Source organism: Artibeus jamaicensis, unplaced genomic scaffold, assembly GCF_021234435.1.
Source record: "Artibeus jamaicensis isolate MK-2021 breed Jamaican fruit bat unplaced genomic scaffold, CSHL_Jam_final contig_373, whole genome shotgun sequence".
NCBI lineage: Eukaryota > Metazoa > Chordata > Mammalia > Chiroptera > Phyllostomidae > Artibeus > Artibeus jamaicensis.
The window spans coordinates 4,611,253-4,633,097 of record NW_026521807.1 but is presented as its reverse complement, the minus strand read 5'-3'; the positions used below and the strand labels follow the sequence as shown (position 1 = coordinate 4,633,097).

The following is a 21,845-nucleotide window of genomic DNA, read 5'->3' as shown; positions in this document are numbered from 1 at the left end:
GGGTAAGGACTGTTGATCTCACTCATCACCAAGTCTCCAGAGAACTCCTCCCACCTGTCCATTACAGGTACGCATGTACTTAAAGTACCTTTGCCGAATGTTCTTGAGGATGGTAGGAACTGAATACTTCTAGCTTACCATACATAGGGCTGTTGCTCAAGAAATTTCAAAATAGTAAATAGTGCAAAAAACCAAATCAGTGAAATAGTAACCATTTTTGCCCTTAGCACAATTGCAGATTTCAAGAAGAGCAAGAACAGATATATCCATTTGAAAGACCTCAGTTTATACAGCATGGGTCAGCACACTTTTCCTGCAAAGTGTCAGTAAGTTTTTTAGATCTGGGGGGCCACATGATCACTGTTGGGGCTGCTGAGCTCTGCTGTGGGTGGGGCACGGGGAAGCCCCGCCCTGGACACGCAGCGTGTAAACAGGTGGGGGTGACTGGGCTCCAACAACATTCTTTGAACGCTGAAGTTTGAATTTATATCACTTTTATATGTCATGAAATATTCTTCTTCTTTTGTTCTCAACCATTTAAAAATGTGAAAGAATTCTTAGCTCATGGTGCTTGCCAAAACAAGCAGCAGTTGGACTTGGCCAGCAGGCTATAATTCACCAGCCCCCGTCAGAGAGATGTGTTTGACAGAGAAGTCTCCAGCTTTGGCCCTTTCCTTTGACTCCTCTGCAGGTACAGGCAATACACATTCATAAGCACCTGCTACGAGCCCAGCACTGGGCCAGAGGCTGCCAAGAGGCAAAGACGGATAAGACCTGCTCTCTGTCTCCAAAGCCATGTGACATGAACCACCCCCCTCCCCCCAAAATCAGGCTTGCAGTGTTGTGTCCTAGAGAATCCATGAACTGAGGTTGCAGCCTTTGGTTGAAGGGGCAAGTACTTCAGGACCACGTGGAATCTGAGAGGCGAGTCACAGGCCATGTGCACCCAGGAGCCAGTAGCACTTGGTCTGGCTGGGGCCCTGACTGAATCCCACCAGGAATCCTGGGCAGTAAAGCCAGGGGGAGGGGGCTGCACCAGACTGTGTGCGGGACCCTCAGGGGGCCAGCATAAAGCTTAGGTTAGTGGGCACACTAGAATCAATGGGGATGATGAAACTGGTACCAACAATGCATCAGTCTTTTAATGTTCTAACTTTCAAACTATTAAAAGGTGGTTTCTGAAGCTATTTGAATCCTCTTTCTTTTACTGATTTGCCAAATATTCCAAGTGACAAACTCTCCTGGAGAGAACTCATGGAGTTCCAGGAAGCCCAGAGGGGAAAGTGCCATCAGCATACTCCAGCAAAGAGGGGTGGTGCTTCCCCGGGGGCCAGCGTTTATACAAAGAGTCACCAGGTGAAAAAGAAAATATAAAGCAAAAACAAAATGATAATTTCAAACAGTCATTAGATTTTGGGAAAACTGACCCATCAATCTCACAATGCCCTCCCTGGCTCCGTGTTAAATAAGAAATCCCCATTTTGTCTCTGAGGAGAAAATTGCTCCGTGCTAAACTGCCACCTTCCTTTTGGCTTTGAAATGAGAGTCTTGTTGGAAACCATGAATAAGAGAACAATAAATACCCCTTTCAGACCAACATAAAATATAGGCAGCAGGAAAACGGAACTCAGTATACAAGGATAGAAACTGAATTCTCCTTCCATTGGTTATAAAATGTCACGTTGTTCATCCAGCCAAAAATTGAGGACAAGTCCTATTAAAAGTTAACATCTTGAGACATAGGATGCTCAGGAAATGGAAGTGACAAGTATCTGCAGGCATTGATCACCCCCTTGGTGCTGACGCAGAGTGACAGGAGATGAGGAGTCCCACTGCTGGCACCCGGTGAGCTGGCTTGGCCGGAGGGTCGGGCAGAGCACTGAGGCTCTGTCTGCCGTTCCGGATTTTACCCGCCACCGCTTTTTCTGCTGGCTTTACCCATCACCTTCCTCTTTCCCCTGCTCATGGGGTTAGTGGAAAAGGGGCTCAAGTGCAAGCCGAGTAGCAACCAGTGATGAATTTCCACAAACTACAATGACGCTATATTAACATTTCTAATTAAAAATTGTTTTAAATTTTTGAATAAGTATGCATATGTAGCTCAAAATTTCAACCATTACAAATAGATATTAAGTAAAAACAAAACAAAATTTCCTCCCATCACTCTACAGCTATGTTATTATAAATTCCTAAATATCCTTCCAGAAATATTTATGCATACTATAAGCAAATGTGTTTTAATTTTAAAAGATACTATTTTAAATTTTGAAAGTAATTATATTAGTTGAGGTAAAAGGCTGGAATGACTATGGCCCATGATGCAATGGCTCAAACAAAGTAAAAATGTCTTTCTTTCTCACAGAACAGCCCACAGTAGAGTTCCATGTCCATGGCTCCCTCTGCACCATGCAGTCTTTCAGGGATCCAGGCTTCCTGGGAGCCGTACCATCTTCACAAAGGAGCTCCAGCCATTCTCATTCCTGCCATGGAATGGGAAAGGAGCAAAAGGAAAAAGGCCAGGGGGTTTCCTTTATGCAAACTTCACTTCTGCTCACTCTCTGTTGGCAAAAGCATTGTGACGAAGTCGAATTAGCTGCAAGGGAAGCCAGGAAACGTTGCTATAACCCAGCTACAGCTCTGCTACCACTCTTGCGGTTGTGCCTCATCACATTAAGGAGCTTAGCCCCTGGCTCGCTCTCTACAGATCACCTTATAATGCTTTTCCAGGTAGCAGTCAAGTGCTCTTGCCAAGCGAGAGCAGCAGCCTTTCCAGTAATGCCCTGAGTCCAGCTACTATCAGGATGTAATGTTCAACAGACTGTTACTGCAGAAGAGAATAGGATTACTACACAGAATAGCCACGCTTATTGATAGGACCTGCTAACTGCCCGCCCAGTGACTACGCTCCCCTTTATTAATGTATTTAACAACACTTTTATAGTGCTGTGTTCCGTGTGCTTCATATAAATTAACTCACTTAATCTTCATAATAACCCTCTGAGGAAGGCAATGGTGGTCCAGGGCCCAGTCTGTCCAGGATCACAGCACAAAACCTATGCTAAGTTCCCCTTTTTACCTGCAGAACTCTGATTATATTTTAAGTTCAGTGAACTCAGTAAAAACATCCTTCTTTCCCGTACAGGTAGAGGTAGCCCTGTGACCCTGTTCAGGCCAGTGAATATAAGTGGAAATCAGTGGGTCAGGTACCAAGGAAAACTATTGTTTTACCGGAAAAAAAAGGGGGAAAGATACTGCTGGCATATATTGTTTGCCCTTTGACGCACTCCGAGATCATGAGATGCAAACTGAAGACGTCTGAACAGGAAGACAGAAGAGCCCAGCTGCACCCACCCTAGACTTTTTAGTATGTGCTGGGGGTGGAAATACATATATATTCCCATTTGGTTAACACACTAGAGTTGGGCCCAAAGCCACCTTCACTGATATTTAAATCGAGATCCTGGTCCTGACTTCCCCAGAGTTCACATGTCAGTCATCCCTCTTCAGGGGTAGCCCTGCTGGCCTCTTTCATGAGGCCCCGGGTCCTCTTCTCAGAACCTAACGTTCACTCTCTCTGCATCAGGCCCCACCACCAACTCTACTCTCAGTGAAGTCAGCCTTCCTTGTCAAAAGGCACAGCTATCTACATCCTCGTGGTCTTTGATTTCTGGATTCCAGAGGATTTTGAATCTACCCACTTGGGTTCTCAGGAAGCACTCCTGAAACTGGGTAGCCCCATTTCATTGCTGGCCCCTGGAGTTATATTTGCTAAGCCATTCACCCAAATAAAAATAATAAAAATAAAAATTTTAAAAAGTCCTGAAAAAGAATCACAGACATTTTCTGAATTTTGGAAGACCTCGACCTTTTCACAACGTACCAGAAGCGAGTATGCAGAGGGGCTAACAAAACAGGCCTCTCGACTCGGAGGGACGCAGTCTTCAAACCCAAAAGGCCACAAGACATGTTCACCTGCTCAAATACAGAACAGAGGCTCAGCTCCCACCTCAGGAAACAGATGGCTGAGCCTAAGGACCAAGCGTTGGGAATAAAACATATTCCGTTGTTATCCAGTAATGTTCAAAGGCTATTTTGAAGCTCTTCTTTTTATGGCAACGTTTCTTTCCTCCCATCAGGAAGGGTGTAACATAGGGTACCTATCTGTGGACAGCGGGGGTGTGGGAAAGACTGGGCACACCCATGGATTTCAAAACTCATGGATTTTAAGCATGTGCTCTTATAAGGAGGTGTTTGTCCTCACTTCCAATCTTTCTAGCATATAAGAAGTATTTTTTTTCTTCCCAGAACAAGAAAGCAAGCTTCTCTCAAAGATGAATCAGAAAACTGCTGGGAGTTTGGAGAGAGCAACCCATTCCCACTAAGAAGTGAAGGTTTGGAAAATGTTGGGGGCAGGCTCAGCCGGCGGCTTCCCCCCACCAGGACGACATGGAGAAAGGAGGAGACATGAGAATGAGTAGAAAGGAAACAGACAAGAAAAACTACGAATATGAGAAGCAAATCACCTGTTTTGCTCAGTGCGACAAGAAGCTTAGTGTTTAAGGTTTTCCTACAGCTTTTCCAGTCCTAATGAGAACCTCTCCTCCAAAAGATAATAGTCACTGTATTTAAATCTTTTTTTAAAATGAAAAGGGCCTTGAAAATGTATTTGCATCTCAAGAGCTGAAACTGAATATTTTCCCGTATTGATGAGAAGATCAAGGCCATGGATAGTCAAGGCAAGAAGGAGAGAGTGCTGTGGTGTGACCATATACCTGCAGCAGAGTGCCACCCCCAACCCTGCAACTCGACCCCCAGGCCCCTTCCCCACTTTGTCCTCTAAATGAAAGCCCCTGGCCCCAGATGCGTTGTGGAGCCAGGATGGTGGGGGCCAGAGGTGATTAGCAGAGGCACCAGTCTCCCCCTTCCTGCCTACCAGCCCCCATCCTCCAGGTGAATTGTATCTCAGAACTGCATGGTCTTTTTTTTTTTTTATTTTTTTCAGTCTGGCCTGTCTCCAGCCACCCAGGGTGTCCCAACACCCTGCTAACAGGTATAGGTGGCTAAACAGGCATCCTCCCCCACCCTGCAAAGAGGTTATGACCTAATCCCAGGTATCTAGGAGTACGGTATCTTACGTAGTAAAAGAAACTTTGCAGCTGTGATTAAACTAAGAATCTTGAGATGGGAGATTATTCTGGATTATCTGAGGGACCCCGTATAATCGCAAAGGGTACTGGAAGAGTGACCCAGGAGGGTCAGAGGGAGAAAAAGACACGAGACAACAGAAGCACAGTTGAGAGAGAAACTGAGATTTGAAGATAGAGTAAGAGGCCAGGAGCCAACAAATGCAGGCAGCCTCTGGGAAGGAGAAAAGGCCAGGAAACGGATGAGCCCCAAGAGACTCCAGAAGATACTTGGCCTTGTCAACACTTACATTTTAGTCATGTAAAACCCAACATAGACATCTGACCTTCAGAACTATGAGCATAAACTTACACTGTTTTAAGCCACAGAGTTTGTGGTAATTTGTTACAATCAGCAATAGAACACTAATAAAATAGGAATGACAATTAGATCATCTACTTTGAAAAAGTGGCAGTATCTACAGCAGCTGAACATATACCTATTTCACGACTCACAAGTCAACTCCTTGGTGTATGTACCCAACTGAAGTGTGTACATATGTTCATCAACGGCATCTACTATAATGCCCCTAACAACATTATTTGTAATGTCCCAAACCTGAGGATTAGTAAATGTCTATCAGTAATAAAATTGAGGAACATTCACACAGTGGAATACTATGCAGCAACAAGAGTGAACCGAATATGATCACAGACAGTATGCAGCTCTTAAACATGCCTAGCGAAAGCCAGGCAACAGAGGAATTCTGTATGATCCAACTGCTACGCAGTGCAGATGCAGGTGAAAGTAATCCATGCTGGTCGAAGCCACTCCTCTGCCCCCTACCCCGAAAGGAGGGATATGAGGGAGTCTTCTGGGAAGCTGGTACTATTCTGTCTCTTGATCTTAATGATGTCTCGGTTGTGCGAAATCATTGATCTTGTGAAATGTGCATCATTTAATGTGTACTGTACATTAATAGCATTCTTTTTGTTTGTTTTACTGGGGGAAGGACACCTGTACCTTCAGGCAGATTTGCCCAGTCCCTCCTCAGGAACCTCCAATCTCCCCAGTAAGTGTGCGTGCGCACAGGACACACATCCAGGATTCTAGTTCTCCAGAGTTCCACTCGGGGTTAAAATGTCCTGTGAACTTACTTTACATATACTCACCCAAGGGCCTATTTCAGAGAGTTGTTTTCCTAAATAAAGGAAGCCTACCCAGAGACAAGGCTGCTTTCCCCTTTTGAGAACTCCAAACTACAAGCTAATTTTGACTGACATTTTCTGGACAACGAAAATTGGTCATGGTCTTTTCCCCACCAGCCTATCCCTGATACATGGAATTTTAAAAGTGTTGCTTCTATTTGATTTCTTCTCTTTTTTGTCCCTCAGTGAAGTTTAACATAGAATGTACTTTGTGAAATTTTGTTAAAGTGTTACATTAATGCTTTAAGGAAGTTATAACAAACTCATAAAAACAAGAACGTTTGCTCTCACCAACACCCCAACCTGAAGCGAGGCTTTTGGCTTTACCTAAAGGGGTACAAGAAGTGGTAAGAGGGAGCGGTGGCGACAGACGCAGGGATCAGCCCGGTGGATATGAACCGGGAGGAGGGACGCACAGAAGAACACCGGGAATCAGGGGCCAGGGTGTAGGGGTGGCCATCTCCTTGCAGTGGTGAAGACCCTGCGGTCTCCGCTTTGGACAAAGTTCTATAGGCCAAAGCGCGGGGACTGGCTTGGGTGAGGAGAGGGGTACTTCTGGGGACAGAGGTCGACCTTGGGAGGCCAGACTTCGGCCCCAGTGGCCCAAGCTAGTTTTGGCCCCGCGGCCCCCACCTGCGGCGCAGCCGGGAGCGTGGCTCCCTATGGAAGCGCTGCGCCGCCGGCGAGGTGTCTGGCGAGGTGCGCGCCTCCAGGCCCCCGTTCCGACGCTTCGCGGCTCCGAGCCCGCCGCCAGCCTCTCAGACGAATGGGGGCGGGGACTCGGTGGCACCTACCAGAATCAGCGACTCGCGCCACAGAAGAGCCTCCGAAGACGACAGTCCAGCCGGGACGGAGCCTTGGGGCCACTGGCGCGGAGGGTCCTAGCGGTGCTTGGGAGGTGGAAGGCGCCGCCACAGTCTCGACAGCGCGTCCCAGGTCAGTGTGCGGCGCTGTCTCTGCAGGCTGCACTTGGGGAAACTTTGCTTTACTGTACCGGCCGCCGGGAAGGGGGCAACGAGGGGGCAGCACCTGGTCCCCGCGGCCTCTGCACCGCGCCCGGTGCGTTCAGGCCCTGGGAGCCCGCACCACCCGCGCACCCTGACACTGCAGTGCCTCGAGCGGCGAGTGAGACCAGGCGCCAATCGAGGACCCGCGAGCTCCAGGGGCCTGTCCAGAGACTCAGCCCCGCCATCCTGGGCTTTGCGGCGGCTCCGGTTTGGACTCCGCCAAGATGCGGGTTTCACCTCCTCCACCTCGCCGCGCTGCGGAATGGTTGAGGCCGCCCGCGGCCGCGGGAAGTCTGGAAGGAAGCGGACAGGGGCCTTGCGGGCGAGGGTCGCCGCCACAGTAGGAGCGGCGCGCGCTCATCTGCAGGAGCGCGCGTGTTGGAGGGTCTGACTTAGGCGCGTCTCCGCAGGTGCCTCGGGCGGCCGTGCGGTGAGAGGTGCGGGCTGAGTGCGGAGGGCCGGCTGGGGGGCTGCGGAGCCGTTTGCAGCCTCTGACTCGAACTGGGAGCCCCACAGGGGCGGGTAGGTGGGACTCGGCGCCTCTCTGGAGCGCACAGCTTTGGTACCAAAACCCTGGAACTCCTTATCAGACAGCCGGGGTCCATAGGTGCGCCCGCCACAGGATGGGGGCAATGGCTGCTCCCCTAGAGCGTGCCGTTTCCTAAGGGAGGGCCGCTTCCTCCCGGAGGGCGCCGTGGGGACCAAACCGCAGATGCTCTGGGCTGAACCCCTTTTTGTGGATGGCGATCACCTCAGCCTGCCTGCTTAGCTCAGAGACGAGGCGACGAAACGCGCACCCCGCCCCCATCCGTGCCCCGGCGCTGTCACCCCAGTCACCTTCCTTTGCCCTTCTCCTACAGCACCTCGGGCTGGCTCCCTCCGCGCTCCGGAAAAACGGAGGAAACGAGCTTGGTTCCCGGGGCCGGCGGGGACTGTGGAGACGCTGCGAAACCCTCAGCCGCTTGGAGAATCACCTTGGGTCCCCGAGAGTTGGAGGTATAGTTCTGCGTGTATGTGTATGTTTTGGGATGGGGGTCTATGAAGGAGGCGGAGATGTGGCTTCCCTACAGGCTTGAGGGACAGCGAAGTTACTAGAAGACACCAGCCCATTTCGGGTATGTGTGGGAATATGGCAAACCTTATCCGTTATTCCCTCCCTTGAGCAATTTCTAAGTATTTCTTAACGAGCCGGTGCCAGGGGAAGAGCACTTTTCCTGGCAAGTCCCTACATTTCCTGGGACAGTCTCCGATGCATTTTTGTTCTGGCACTGCCGGTTGCCTTGCCTGGGGAGGACACCTATTTTGCTGGTGGCAGGCAGACTTGCCTCGTTCCGAGTACAGCTGGCCTCTGCATCCTGGGGCTCTGGCTTTTTTCATCTCTGCCTGGAAAGGGCAAGGCAGCACACCTCCAGCCCCTGGTCCGTCTAACTCTTCTCTGGGCCTGCCGGCTACCTGTACGCCTCTCTAGCTGTGGCAGCCATCTCTGCCCTACACTCCTGCCGCGGAGCATCCAACCACCAGGAGATGATGACAGAGACAGCCTGGGGCAATCCTGAGTCAGGGGTTAACAGCGAGTAAGAAGTGAGTATTGATTGAGGATTGAAGAGTTTGCCACAGGTTTTCTCCAAGTGTGCATAGGAAGCACTTTGTATTGAATGTCTGGAAGTAGAGCCTGGAATCTTATTTTTAACAGACTCTTCATATGAAGTTTATGTCCACAGAAGGTGAGAGCCTGTTGGTATAGGGACCCGGGCCTCTCATTGTCAGACTCCACCAGCCCAGAGGATTCTCACTTAGTGATGGGTGTTTAGAAATTGACATTTATTGAATCCTTAAGAGGCAAGCTCTTAGGACTTTTTTAAATCCTCACAATCGTCAGCTGTAAAGTAGATTTTATCCCCACTTCAGGGACGGGGTAACGAGTTCAGAGGAGTGGCTTCAGAATGGTTGGTAACCTGGGAAGAGGACAAAGCCCCGATCGATCTCTGGTGCACACGGCCCGCCGCCTCTGAGCAAGCCTTGGCCTTTCCTGGGCAGCACAAAACAGGCAGTGGAATGCACAGGAGGGGCTGAATGTGGAGCCTGAAACACATTCATTAATTTCTACCCTCTTGATACCCTCCCCCACCATGGCCAGACAGCCGAGATTCGGAGGGAGCAGGGATCCTTTTTGGAGGTGGAGGAAGAGGCTCAAAGGAGAGTTACATTTCTCTCAGAATGAAAGGGAAACCAGAGGTGGCATGGGGAGAAAACGCCGTGGGAATGGCCAGGCCTGTCATTTCCAAGATGGCTTTTAAAGCGCTTCAGCCCATGTCGCACCATGGAGTTAGGTACCACACGAATCGGGTACTTACAGTGGAACCCTCAGTGTTGGAAGCTGGCCATCCGAGAAGCAAGGACACATAAGATAAGACACAGGAGCTTCTAAATAAGCCCTGGGGAACAGGCGAGTAAGAGGAGGGACTTGGGAGAGTTCTTCCACCTTTCCTTCCGCAGCCTCCTCATCTGTGTAGACTGGGGGCCTGGTCTGTGGGCAGAGTGCCTTCCACTGCCAGCAGTGCTTACAGGCTGCATCCACCCATAGGACACACACCAGACACTTTTACAGATTCATGACCAGCGAAATGTGATTAACTGAACCAACATTGTAGGGGATGTCTTAACAAGAAATGAAAAAAACTAGACTGCAAATGGGAGAGATGTGTGCAACAAATCACTGGTGTTTATGTGACTCTGGACAGTGTTGACTTCCTGCATAGGAACTGAGAGCTGGCTGACAGAAAACACATCCAGGGAGGGAAAAGACATAACCGGCATATGAAATTTTGAGTAATATTTTCAGATAACTTTCTATTTCCATTCAGAGTGGGCGTCTGGAGGGGCGAATATAGTTATGGTTTGAGTTGTTTCATTTATCTACATATATTTTTAATAGGGCTCATAATTCTAAGATCCAGTGCTTTTCACTTTTTTCCTGGCTTCCAGCATCCTGGTAGCAGGGCAGGAAGCTGGAGGGGCTGGGGGCACTGCTCAGCCTGTAGACTCTCACTTTCTGCCCCTGTTCTCAGCCTGCTGCCACTAGGTCTGGAGCATTTTTGATGGATCTGTTCAGAGAATAAATCTTTGTTTTCTTGCCTAAAAGAGTGGCTATCTGCTACGTGGGGTCGGGTAAAATACCTGGGGGTCTAGTTGTTCTGTCCACAGACTGAGCCATCCTGGCACTCTCTGCCCTGTGCCTCGTGGCCATCTGCTGTGGCGCCGAGGACCTCTTCATCCTAAACTTCATGGGCCCTGTGGGTCAGCTGGCACCTGCTCATCTCCCTGGCGACTTCTGTTGCAGCCTCCGCCCCGTGAAGGCAGTGGGCGACACCACCATCCCCGCTCCGTCTCCAGAGCTTGTTTGAAATTGCCCCTCTGATACCTCTCCTCTAGTTTTCTTTGTTCTTCAGAATATATGTCTTTTTCACTTTTTAAATAACTAAATGGTATGTTTAGTGGCATCTTGGGAGTAGAGAGAGGAACCAAATGAATATGGTAAATACGTCACGATGAATTGCAAGTGATGTTAAAGATATTTTAATTTTAAAATAAAAAGCGATTTGTTCAGCTGCTTAATAATGGATACCTTATAATAATGTTGAAATTATTGCACTTGGAAATTATAAGGAAAATGTACCTAAAGGATATCTTTGTTCCATATTTCACTTAGTAGGCACCTTTCATGTTTACAAAACATCATTTGCAGATCAGAAAAAACATTTAAAATATTTTATCTGTTAAATAGGCTTTGGATTAGGGACATGATAAAATAAAAGAAGGCTAAATTCTGAGACAAAATTTTTTTTAAAGCAAGTGCAGTGAGCAAGAAGGCAGAAGGAAGACTTTGTGACTTGTCTGATTTCATCACCACTGACCAGGGCATAAATGTCACGTGATCGTCCTGCCACAGAGGAGGAATCCAAGACTTCAGAGGCTGAGAGACTTGATCGGGGCATTCGGCTAATAAGTAGGGAAGTTGGGATAAAAATCTGATCTGTCTGACCCCCAAACTTTCTCTAGCTGAACTGATATCTATTTGGAAGTGGTAACTCAACTTGGGGATCATTTATAAGCTCAATGATACCAAAGGGTCTGACCGACTGTGAAGACGGTGTCAGTGCCGGGTGCTCCATGAGGGTTTCACAGGAGGAGGCCGGAGGCAAAGACATTTCCGAACTAAGATACCGTAGGTGAGGGAAGTGGTCTCATCACAGGTAGGACTTACCTTGAGGCAGAGCAAACAGGTCAAAGTTCATTGCCAGCGTTTTTGCTGTGCAAATGGCTGAGGCAAAAGAACCAAGTGAAAGAGGATGAGGGCAAAAATAAGTCCAGGGGACTATTCCAAAAAGGTACTGATTATAAATGAGACACTAGGAAACCAGCCATGTACACAGGTGGAGAGTAAAGTATCTGATAACTTTTTTCTCTAAGAAATTTAATGTTTAAAGAATTTCAGTGGGGGGATTAAGCAAAAACAAAACAAAAAAATAAACCTCACAGATAACAGCATGGTGATTACCAGAGGGAAAGGTGGGTATGGGGAGGTAGAGGAGAGAAAAGGGGAGATAAATGGTGATAGAAGGAATCTTGACTTGGGTGATGACCACACGGTACAATATACAGATAATGTATTGTAGAAGTGCGGACTTGAACCCTATATAATTTTATTAACCAATGTCACATCAATAAATTCAATTAAAAAATTAAAGACCAAAGAATTCAGAACTGCTATACTGAATGCAAACAGTTTAAAAAGCGAGCAGTCCACGGGGCTTTATCATGAACAAAGAGTGGTCCTCAAGCAGTTGCTTTTGCCGGACTAACCTCCAGTTCTTGGGGGTGGGGGCAGAGAGTCACTAGTTGCCTGGAGCCACGGCCCAGCTTCTCTGAGGCCCGGGAGCCCACAGCAGCCCCCCATCCACAGGACTGGTATGGTCTGCTCCCCTCAGGCAGGGACCCCAGCAGGCTGCACATTGCCAGCCCCCCTTCATCACCCAGAACCTCCTGATGCCAAACCCGAGGAAAGTTATAACAGAAAGTAGTCAGGTTGAGTGGCGGAGAAAGGCTTTCCATGAGAATAGGTGTAAAGGTTTGAAAGTCTTTCCCAAAGTTTCTTGTAAGACTTTATGGAAGGAAGAGATGGGGGAGGGGGGAAGAATTATAGACTAGAATGTGATGTAAGCAAAAAAAAAATTTTAAAACAAGATTAGCCCAAATATTAAAAATTAAGTGAGAGTATAATATTGAAATGTGGTATTTGAGAACTTAATCTCATTTGAATATGTTTCTAAAATGCTACTTTTAGTCAAAGGCGTTTCTGCATTATTGATACTGTCCTCTTGTTGAATGCAGTTACTAAGTGGTTTCTATATTTGATGTTATGTTCCAGCTTATTTCTCTAAATCCCCGTTGCTTTACTAAACACATTTGTATATGAAAAATGCTAAAAGAAGTTTTCTTCTGAATCACTGTCTCACGGAGCTCTTTTCAGATGCTCTTTTCAGAACAGTCTTCTGAGTTGGGATCCACCAGCCAACCCTAAAATCCCTAAGTCCCTGAGTTGCAGGTAATGTCAACCCCTGGAACAGTTTTTACACAACACAAGATCACGGCATTCACTTTCCTGTATGTGAATAAATTCGTATTTATGTATGTGTGTATGAGGTACTTTTACTCAGCATCAGGAATGACACTAATGTGGAAATGAGTAATGATATTCTTTTGAATCCTGCTTTTCAGGAGCTTAGCAGCTGAAGCTCCTTGAAAGCCTAGGCATAAATACTATTGATAAAACCACAAAAGCTGAACTAAGTTGTAAAATTGAAGACCTAATAGGACCCTTTATAAAATTGAATTATGAAACATATCCTACAGAAACGCTATGCTCTTTTCTGTATACATGTTCCCCTTTATAATAAATAGATGAGCAGTATCATACAAGAGTATATGAAATATGTATTGTTTAAAAAATTATAATAAAATAGACACCTACATCCATGCCACCCAGTTGAGAAACAGAGAATTACCTGAACCTTAAAAGCCCCTGGTGTCTCCCTCCCAAATTGTATTGTTCTTTCTACGACACCTGCCCCCAAGAGATGACGTTCTCATAATTTTCATGTTAATAATTCCCTTTGCTTTTTTTCTCTTTAGCGTCCCATGTATGATTATGTATGATTTTTAGGTAAATACGTTGTTTATTTTTGAAAAACTGAGTAGCGAGCACAAAATAGGATGAATAAAGGAAGGTCAAGGTCGCTAATTCAGGGTGGGGCAAAAGTAGGTCTACAGCGGTGTGTACGCAAAACACAGTTCTTGTATTACTACTTATTAATGATTGTATTCTTTTTCCATTGGAACAACTGTAAACCTACTTTTGCTCCACCCCATTTATGATGAAAGGTCTCAGGAAAAGATAAGGTGAAGAGTCCCTGGATGTTAGTTCACCTCAGCATACCTGAGGATTTGCAACCCATTCTGGGCAAGGTCAAAAGCAAGTCCTGGGAAACCTGAGGCTCGCCCTTGCAGGGCTGCTGGCAGAGCTTTAGTGCAGCGCTGGTTATCCAAAGGGAGTGGGTGCTTCCTCTTTCTCCTCCGAAGCTCACCATGACTTATCCCCAGGTCTCAGAACGGGTCAAAGCAGAACCATTGAGCAGGGCTGAGATGAGTTCCTTGGGCTGCCCCAGAAAGTGAGGCACCAAAGAGAGAGCAGAGATGTGGTCGAGACACAGCAAGTAAATTACAGAGCTGAGGGCAGGCTCACGTGGGCATGTGGTCCTCAGTTAACAAGATGGTGGCAGTGTGCTCTCAGAGGTGACGTCTGCATATCCGTCACCCTGACGGCTACTCTCACCAGCCTCCTGGGATTTTCAGTGTCTCTCCTCTCTAATAATCTCTAGTCTCTGGTATCCCATTTCTTCTTTCTCGTTCTACTATTTCATCTTGGTAGATTACATCCATCAGTAGATTCTAACTCCTGACTGATGGTTTGGCTAGAGACAGAATTCTAAGCTGGGAATCATTGTTCCTTCAGATTTTAAAAAGCAGTCCTCCATTGTCTTTCACCACTCCCCACCTCCCACCCTCAAGTTTATGGAACCTTTTCCATTTTTGCTGTTCTTGCTGTGCGTAACCGTGTGTCACACTCGGGGTCTGTTTCCAGTCAGTGTGCTACGTTCTAACTGGGCCTGTTCCATTTGGTGACTCCTGCCCCTCAGACCTAGAAAATTTTCCTGACCTCGTGGACCATTTCCTCTCCTGCTCTCCCAGGCCCACTAGTTCCTCTTGCTGGAACTTCTGTTAGTTGGATGTTGGATGTCCTGGTCTAGTCCTCGAATTCTCTTGTTTTTTCCCCCTTCTGTTCCTTTTGCTGAACTGTGCTGGAGATTTTATCAACGTTATCATCCAGCCTTTCTATTTAGTCTTGTAGTTTGTATCATGTTTTTTTTACCTTTTGCCAGTTCTTTTTATAGTCTCTGAGTAGTCTTTTTTTTTTTCATGGAATCTTGTCTCTTGGTTGCAACATCTCCCTTTGAAGATAATGAGCTTTGGCAATTTTCATTTCCCTAATATCTTTTTCCCCCAGGTTGCCTTTTCTTTCTATTTGTTACGTGTTTTTAATGTAAGAGGCTTTTTGGTTTGTTTTTTGTGTTGACTTGCTCAGGATTAAAAGGCTTGGGTTAAAAGCCAATGAGAAGTCTCAAGCCCATCGGGGAGACTTGCCGCCTTTAAGCTTCACTGTAGGATGACTTGGGTGGCGTGTTGGGGAGAACCCATGGTCAGTGCTCTTAGGCATCTTCTCTTCATCAGGTCGGATTCTTGAGACAAGAGTATAGCAGTTTTTGCCTGAAGGATAAGTGTATGGTTGCCAGTTTTCTTGGAGCCTCGTTGGGGTAGAAGTCCCTTCATTCAGTTGTGAGAAAGCAGACTTATTTCCCTGTTTTCTTGTCCTCCACCATAGTCAGTGTCTCCCTGTCCGCAGAGCCTCTGTTTCACCATTTCTGATGACAATAAACCTCCGGACATCTCCTCAGGTGGGAGAGGCAGTTTCCTTATCTCCCAGTGGCTTGGAGTGGAGGAACAACCTGAGACAGTACTTCTCAAACTTGAATGGTCTCAGGACACTATAGCTCCGATCCCACAGATGTGGGGTGGAGCCAGAGATGCGGAGCGTCTAACAAGCTTCGGGTGATGCTGCTGGTGCGGGTCCAAGATGGGATCACTCTTGGGGTAGCAAGGACCTAGGGATCTCACTGCTCTTGCAACAGCTTTTCACCTAGTTCTTCTTATTGTAGCTGTGCTCGCCACCCTCCCACCCCAGTTCTAGAGCTTCCTGCGCTGCCTCTTTCAGGGATTCTGCAGTGTTGCAGGGGCCTAGTTCACAGCTCTACCACCCATGACTTGGAGCGCAATTTTTCAGGTTGGCTGAGTCAGTCACCACTAGCCCTTCTGCTTCTGGCTTCCAAAAAGATGTCTCCTCTCCTTCACCTTCTCTCCTTTTCCTGCTATCCTTGTGAGTTTGTCTTTTTTAAAAATTCTTTTAGTTTTAGAGAGTTTCAGGAAGGGGCAAAATTAGACATGTGTGTGTCCTGCCATATTTACCCTAACTATAACCACCTGCTAAAATATTTTCCTAAAGTTCGGTTATATGAGGGTAAATAGAGCCTGATTTATGATAAATAACTGTGCTACTTTAAGCCTCTAGGTCTTTTTTTTACAAGGAGTATTCGTTACTTCTCTTTTACTTCTTTGTCTGCTTGCCAAACTCTTAACACAGTCCTCACGACGCATCTCAAATAATCGGGCTCTGTGGAGCCCCTCGAGTCCCCAGGCCATCCCAGCCTGGGTGTTCCCACAACTCTGACTCATAACCATCTGCTTCTACAAGATCTCTTCCAAACAACTGTGTAAGCTCTTCAGGACTAGGGCTTGCACTTCTGTAGTGCAGTGCCCAGCGCATATTAGGAGTTTGTAGCTGTTTAACAAGTGAATTGATTTCCGTGTCACGTCTTTCTCCTTCATCTTCATTTTCTTTCTGCTCCCTTCATCTCTTCTGCTGTTAAGAGGCCCTTATATTTTTTTATTGATTCTATTATCCAGTAGAATTTCATGTGCCATATTCTTAATTTTAAAACTATAAATTAGTAGAATAAAAAATACTTCTCAATTTAAGAAACTACCTAATTTAATGAAATAGATTGAAATATCATATGAACTCCATTTGGTTTTTCTCCCCAGTTCTAAAGACTGTTAAAAGACACACATTTCCTCAGCTCTAGATAAAGATACAATTCTTATCAACTGATAGAATTGTCTGTTGAAGGAGTTTGAATCTAAATTATCTAAATAAACAAGTAAGTAAACAAATATTTTTAGTTTGCCTGATAAAAAAGTAACCTGTTTATAAAGTCTCCCTGTCTTCACTCAGGTTTCCAGCCCAGAAAACTCCTTTTTCAGAGCTGGTGTACTGCTGTTAAAACTAAACTCAGCAGCGTGTTGCTAGCCCCGTCATATAGTCAGCGTATGATTTTAATAATGGATTCAAGAGAAACAGTGAGTCACATTCTCACTGTTTCTGTCTCAGTGTGAATTCCAGACATAGTGTCAGTTGTTTCAACATCTCAGAGTCCAAGTCATTTTTCATCCTTTGAAAGAAACATTGAAAGGAACTGGGACAACTGGAGTAGAATAAACAATAAAAAAGAAATCCATTTTAAAAAAGAAGTACTGAAATGCCCCTCAAATTTAAAATCTAGAAATAGTTGCATTATTTAACTGAAGAGCACGTTTAAGCAGTCATTTAAAACTAGGACATTTTTATGGTACGCTGCCATAAATATGCTGTACTTTAATTGACTCAGTTGAAATGACACAGGATCTTGAAGCTTTCTGCTTCAATTTACATTTTAGTATCATTTAAAAACCATTTTTCACAACTGTAAAGTAAGTAGATTACTGTTGAATTACTGTGGCATTTAGGGAAGTACAAGCTTGGTGTTATAGCATAAATACTCAGTGACGATTCTGAAAGTAAATTTTAGTTTATAATTCCCGAAAGCTTGTTACCACTACAATTTTTTTTTAATTTTTCAATTCACTATTTTGCCCTGTATTTATTAATAACCATCTCATCTATGTCCTCTTTCTCTATACATATTTCAGAAACTGCCAGTAACAGCATGAATGTAAATCAGGATGTTGATTCTGGCTAATCTCTTGGTCTTCATCTTCTTTGATAAACAGGTATTGATTTCTGACTTCTGAAGATGGAGGAAGGTGTAGAAATTTCAAGTGATGGAAATTCCCTGATCAAAGCAGTCCACCAGAGCCGGCTTCGCCTCACAAGACTCTTGCTAGAAGGTGGTGCCTACATCAATGAAAGCAATGACCGTGGGGAAACACCTCTAATGATAGCCTGTAAGACGAAACATGTTGATCATCAGAGCGTCAGTAAAGCCAAAATGGTTAAATACCTGTTAGAAAACAATGCGGATCCCAACATACAGGACAAATCTGGGAAAACTGCCTTGATGCATGCTTGCTTAGAAAAAGCTGGTCCTGAAGTTGTTTCCTTGCTCCTGCAGAGTGGGGCCGACCTCAGCTTGCAAGACCATTCTAGCTACTCGGCCCTCGTCTATGCTCTCAATTCGGAGGATAGAGAAACCCTGAAAGTTCTACTTAGTGCTTGCAAGGCGAAGGGAAAAGAGGTCATTATCATTACCACAGCGAAATCGCCCTCTGGCAGGCACACCACCCAACAATACTTAAATATGCCTCCTTCCGATACAGATGGGTATCATTCCCCACCCACCTGTGCCACTCCTTCAGGAATAGACATAAAAACAGCCTCGTCGCCACTTTCACATTCTTCTGAAACTGAAACGCCACTTTTTGGCTTTAAAGATCTGGAGCCTTCAGGAAGCCGTGATGATACTTGGGACCCAGGCTCCCCTGGGAGGAAGCCTGCTGTGGCCCTGAATGGGCCCAGGCCGCCCCAGGCTCCACCCTGGGTCAAACCCCCGCCCTTGTTAATGCACCAGAAGAGAGTAGCCTCTTTGCAAGAGGAGCTCCAGGATATTACTCCAGAGGAAGAATTATCCTACAAAACCAATGGGCTGGCACTTTCCAAGCGATTCATTACTAGGCATCAAAGTATTGACATAAAAGACACAGCATATTTGCTAAGAGCCTTTGATCAGGCCAGCTCAAGGAAGACATCATATGAAGAAATAAATTATCAATCATTTTCTTCAGAAGGAAGTCAGCAATGTGTTGAAATCCCCATTGACCAGGACCCAGACTCTAACCAGACAATATTTGCTTCCACCTTAAAAAGTATAGTTCAGAAAAGAAACTCGGGGGCAAATCACTACAGCTCCGACTCCCAGCTCTCAGCTGGTCTGATCCCTACAACTTCAGAGGATGGCAAAGGTCTTACAGCAAAGAAAAAGATCCTCTCACCATCTCCATCCCTGTTGTCAGGTTCCAAAGAATTGCCGGAGAATGTCCCCCCAGGCCCTCTGAGCAGGAGAAATCATGCAGTTTTCGAAAGGCGTGGCTCAGGGGCTTTCCATTTGGATCTCAATACTGCCCAGACCAGACCGGGATTTCTGCCACCCTTAAATGTGAATCCTCACCCTCCCATCTCAGATATCAATGTTAACAAGATTTCCAGCCTTCTTTCTTGTGGTCAAAAAGTGCTCATGCCAACGGCTCCTGTTTTCCCTAAAAGTAAAAGAATGTTGTTAAGGAGACAGTCATTGCAAACAGAACAAATTAAGCAGTTAGTACATTTTTAAGATATAGCTAGAAAACACATTTTGTTCAAATATCGACATCAAAGAAACAGAACTAGAAAAGGCATCTCAAATGTTCATTTTTTTAAATCTTGTAATTGGCTAACCGATAATGGTTAGGGGATCAACATGTACTGGAATTCATAGTGGACACTGTACACTAGTAGCTTCTGGTAAGGAGATTCTCTCAAAATTAAAGCTGTTTTTCTCAAAACCTCCAAGTCCAAGTTTTTAATTTAAATAAAAATTAACAAAGAAAGAAGGTCACATGTGTTGGAGAGAACTAATTGTTTTTCAGATTTGCCAAATATTTTAGTAGGAAACAATATCTTCAAGTCAATTGTTTTTAACATTTCAAGTCAGTGAATAAGACTGTAGTTTTCCATCGTGCCAAAAGCATTTTAAAAATCCACTAATGGCTATAAAGTGTTCTATGATCTATAAGTTTAAGCTACAAAGAAAGAATGAACTAATTCTTTTAAAATGTTGACTGCAGGTAGATGAAAATATAATTAAAATTGTAATTGTCAACCGTTATAGTAGACTGGAGTAGCTAATATTCCTTTTGTCAGCTTAATTCATGTTCAGCGGCAGGTTAGAGTTATACATGCTAGTGATGCTCTGTGCCCAGTGTGTGCTGTTTTCGCTGTTTTGTTTTTTTAAACATTTAAATGAAAATGTTATCTTACAGAGTTCTTCTTTCTCCATATCCTTTAGTTCCTGTTACTCTTTTTGAAGCCTATCCACAGGTCCCCAGTAGAAAGACATTTGAAGTTAAAAAGCATTCTTCTTTACTTACATCATTCTTGTTTTTCTAAAAACAACCAAAAGTTTGAGATTCACTCACAACTAGAAACTAAATGCCTGCTTCATTTTAGAAAAGAAAAACTGATTATTAAATTAGCTTAGGTTAGCTAAAACTAAGAAAGCCAGTAGAAACTTAATTATAAAATGTACTAAATATTCAGCCAATATTAAGCAACATTTTTTTATTTCTGATACATAATTATTAGACATTCCTATAATGTGGATATATAAGGATAATTTCCTTAGTGTGACAATCCAATCATGTAGTCTTTTAGGACCTTTGAATAAATTTTAACAAAATAAAAGAATACCATGCTACTATTATAAAGTATTATAAAATGACTTAGTTATACAATTTCAGAATATGGTGTTTATGCAAAGAATCCTTATTTCAATCTAGCAGTTTACAATGAAGAATAAACCAAACTGTACAAAACCTGAGTGTGTGTGATGTCCTATACAACTTGGCTTCTTTGCCTCTGTCAGTAAGTGGAGGTCTCAGCAATTGAGGTGATGCTTTTCTTAGTGATTGGGTATAAGCAAGTTGTAATGTAGATAGTAATTATTTAGTTTCTTGTGGCTTTTATTTGAAAAAAAACTGGAGGTGTTCCATTTAATGTTTTGAAGAACATGAATATTAACTATGCTAGAAGTATCTTTTGATTCAGAACTTAGAATTGCACCTGATGTTTATAGGATTAAACCCTTTTTGCAAGTTCTAATAATGAGAAAAGTGCTTGGCTTTAAGTTGTAAGGATACAGGTTGGAAGAATATGTTAATAGATTCGTTCATAAAATGGTATCAATAAAGATTTAAAATTTCCGTTTTATCACTGGTTTTTATTTATCGCAAATACTAATGATAAATATTTCAACATACTCGCAAGAGAAATTGTGCCACATATGTTACTTTGAGTAAATAGAAAAACTAAGAATAACTTGTTGCTATTCTCATGCCAACATGAAAAAAGTCAATTTAATAGGATGAACATTTTATTGGAAGGAGAGTTTGTAGTCATATATTAATCCTAAGGACACTAGGGGCTGAGGTTGTTTGAGCCGGTTGGTTGTGTTAAGTAGAAAATATATTTCACTGGCCTCCCCGTGGTCAGTCACAGATGTTTGCAATGGGAATCAGATACGTACGCAGGTCCAGAGGTTTGTTTTTGTTTTGTTTTTAGCTCTTAATTCACAGAGTAGCAACAGACTCTCACAGCCAATGTTTCAGTTACATTTTTGAACTCTTGCTACATTCTTTCACACCAAGGAAAGGATATAAAAGGGGCAATGACCAGTCTTGATGAGGATGGACAGCACCAACCACACCCAGAACAGCACAGCCATCAGGTTTAGCCAGGCTGGTCCCTCCAGGGCACAGAGTATAGAAACGAAAGAACCTTCTCATCAGACAGGAGGCTGGGTGAGCACCTTTCAAGCCCTGGCTGTTTACTCTGACAGTGGGACTGTGGGGGTAATTTAATTATTTTAAATTATTATTTTAAAGTATGTAGTAAAGCATTAATAGCAATTACATGAGAGGGTCCTTTAAGAAACTTAAAATACAAAAGGAGCACCCTTTCTAAAGTTGGAATGGGAGGTGAGTGAGTTCAGGGGCAGGCAGATGGGGTTTTCACTTTTCTTTCCAAGTTGGTATAAATCAGTAATCAACTAATCACTGAGAAATGTAGCTACACCTGGCTTCCGGCCTATACCATTTGGGTCAGTGGCACCACCTGACCTGTTACTCCAGCCAGAAATACGTGTGCTGGGTTCTTCCCTCTCCCCCATCTTCTCCATTCAAGTAGTTAAAAAAACTCTTAATGAGTGCTTTCTTCTTAACTTTTCCCCTAACTCTGCAGCCTTCC

The 21,845-nt window shown here is 44.6% G+C and overlaps 1 protein-coding gene across 1 annotated transcript; it reads left to right on the top strand.

Moving 5' to 3' along the window:
* The first annotated feature begins 7,182 nt into the window (after nucleotides 1-7,182).
* Nucleotides 7,183-19,865, top strand: ANKRD34B (ankyrin repeat domain 34B). Its single transcript, XM_037159312.2, has 3 exons — nucleotides 7,183-7,268; nucleotides 8,200-8,335; nucleotides 17,621-19,865. The coding sequence occupies exon 3, from the start codon at nucleotides 17,644-17,646 to the stop codon at nucleotides 19,174-19,176; it is 1,533 nt and encodes a 510-aa protein (XP_037015207.2). The 5' UTR covers nucleotides 7,183-7,268; nucleotides 8,200-8,335; nucleotides 17,621-17,643; the 3' UTR covers nucleotides 19,177-19,865.
* Nucleotides 19,866-21,845: the final 1,980 nt, after the last annotated feature.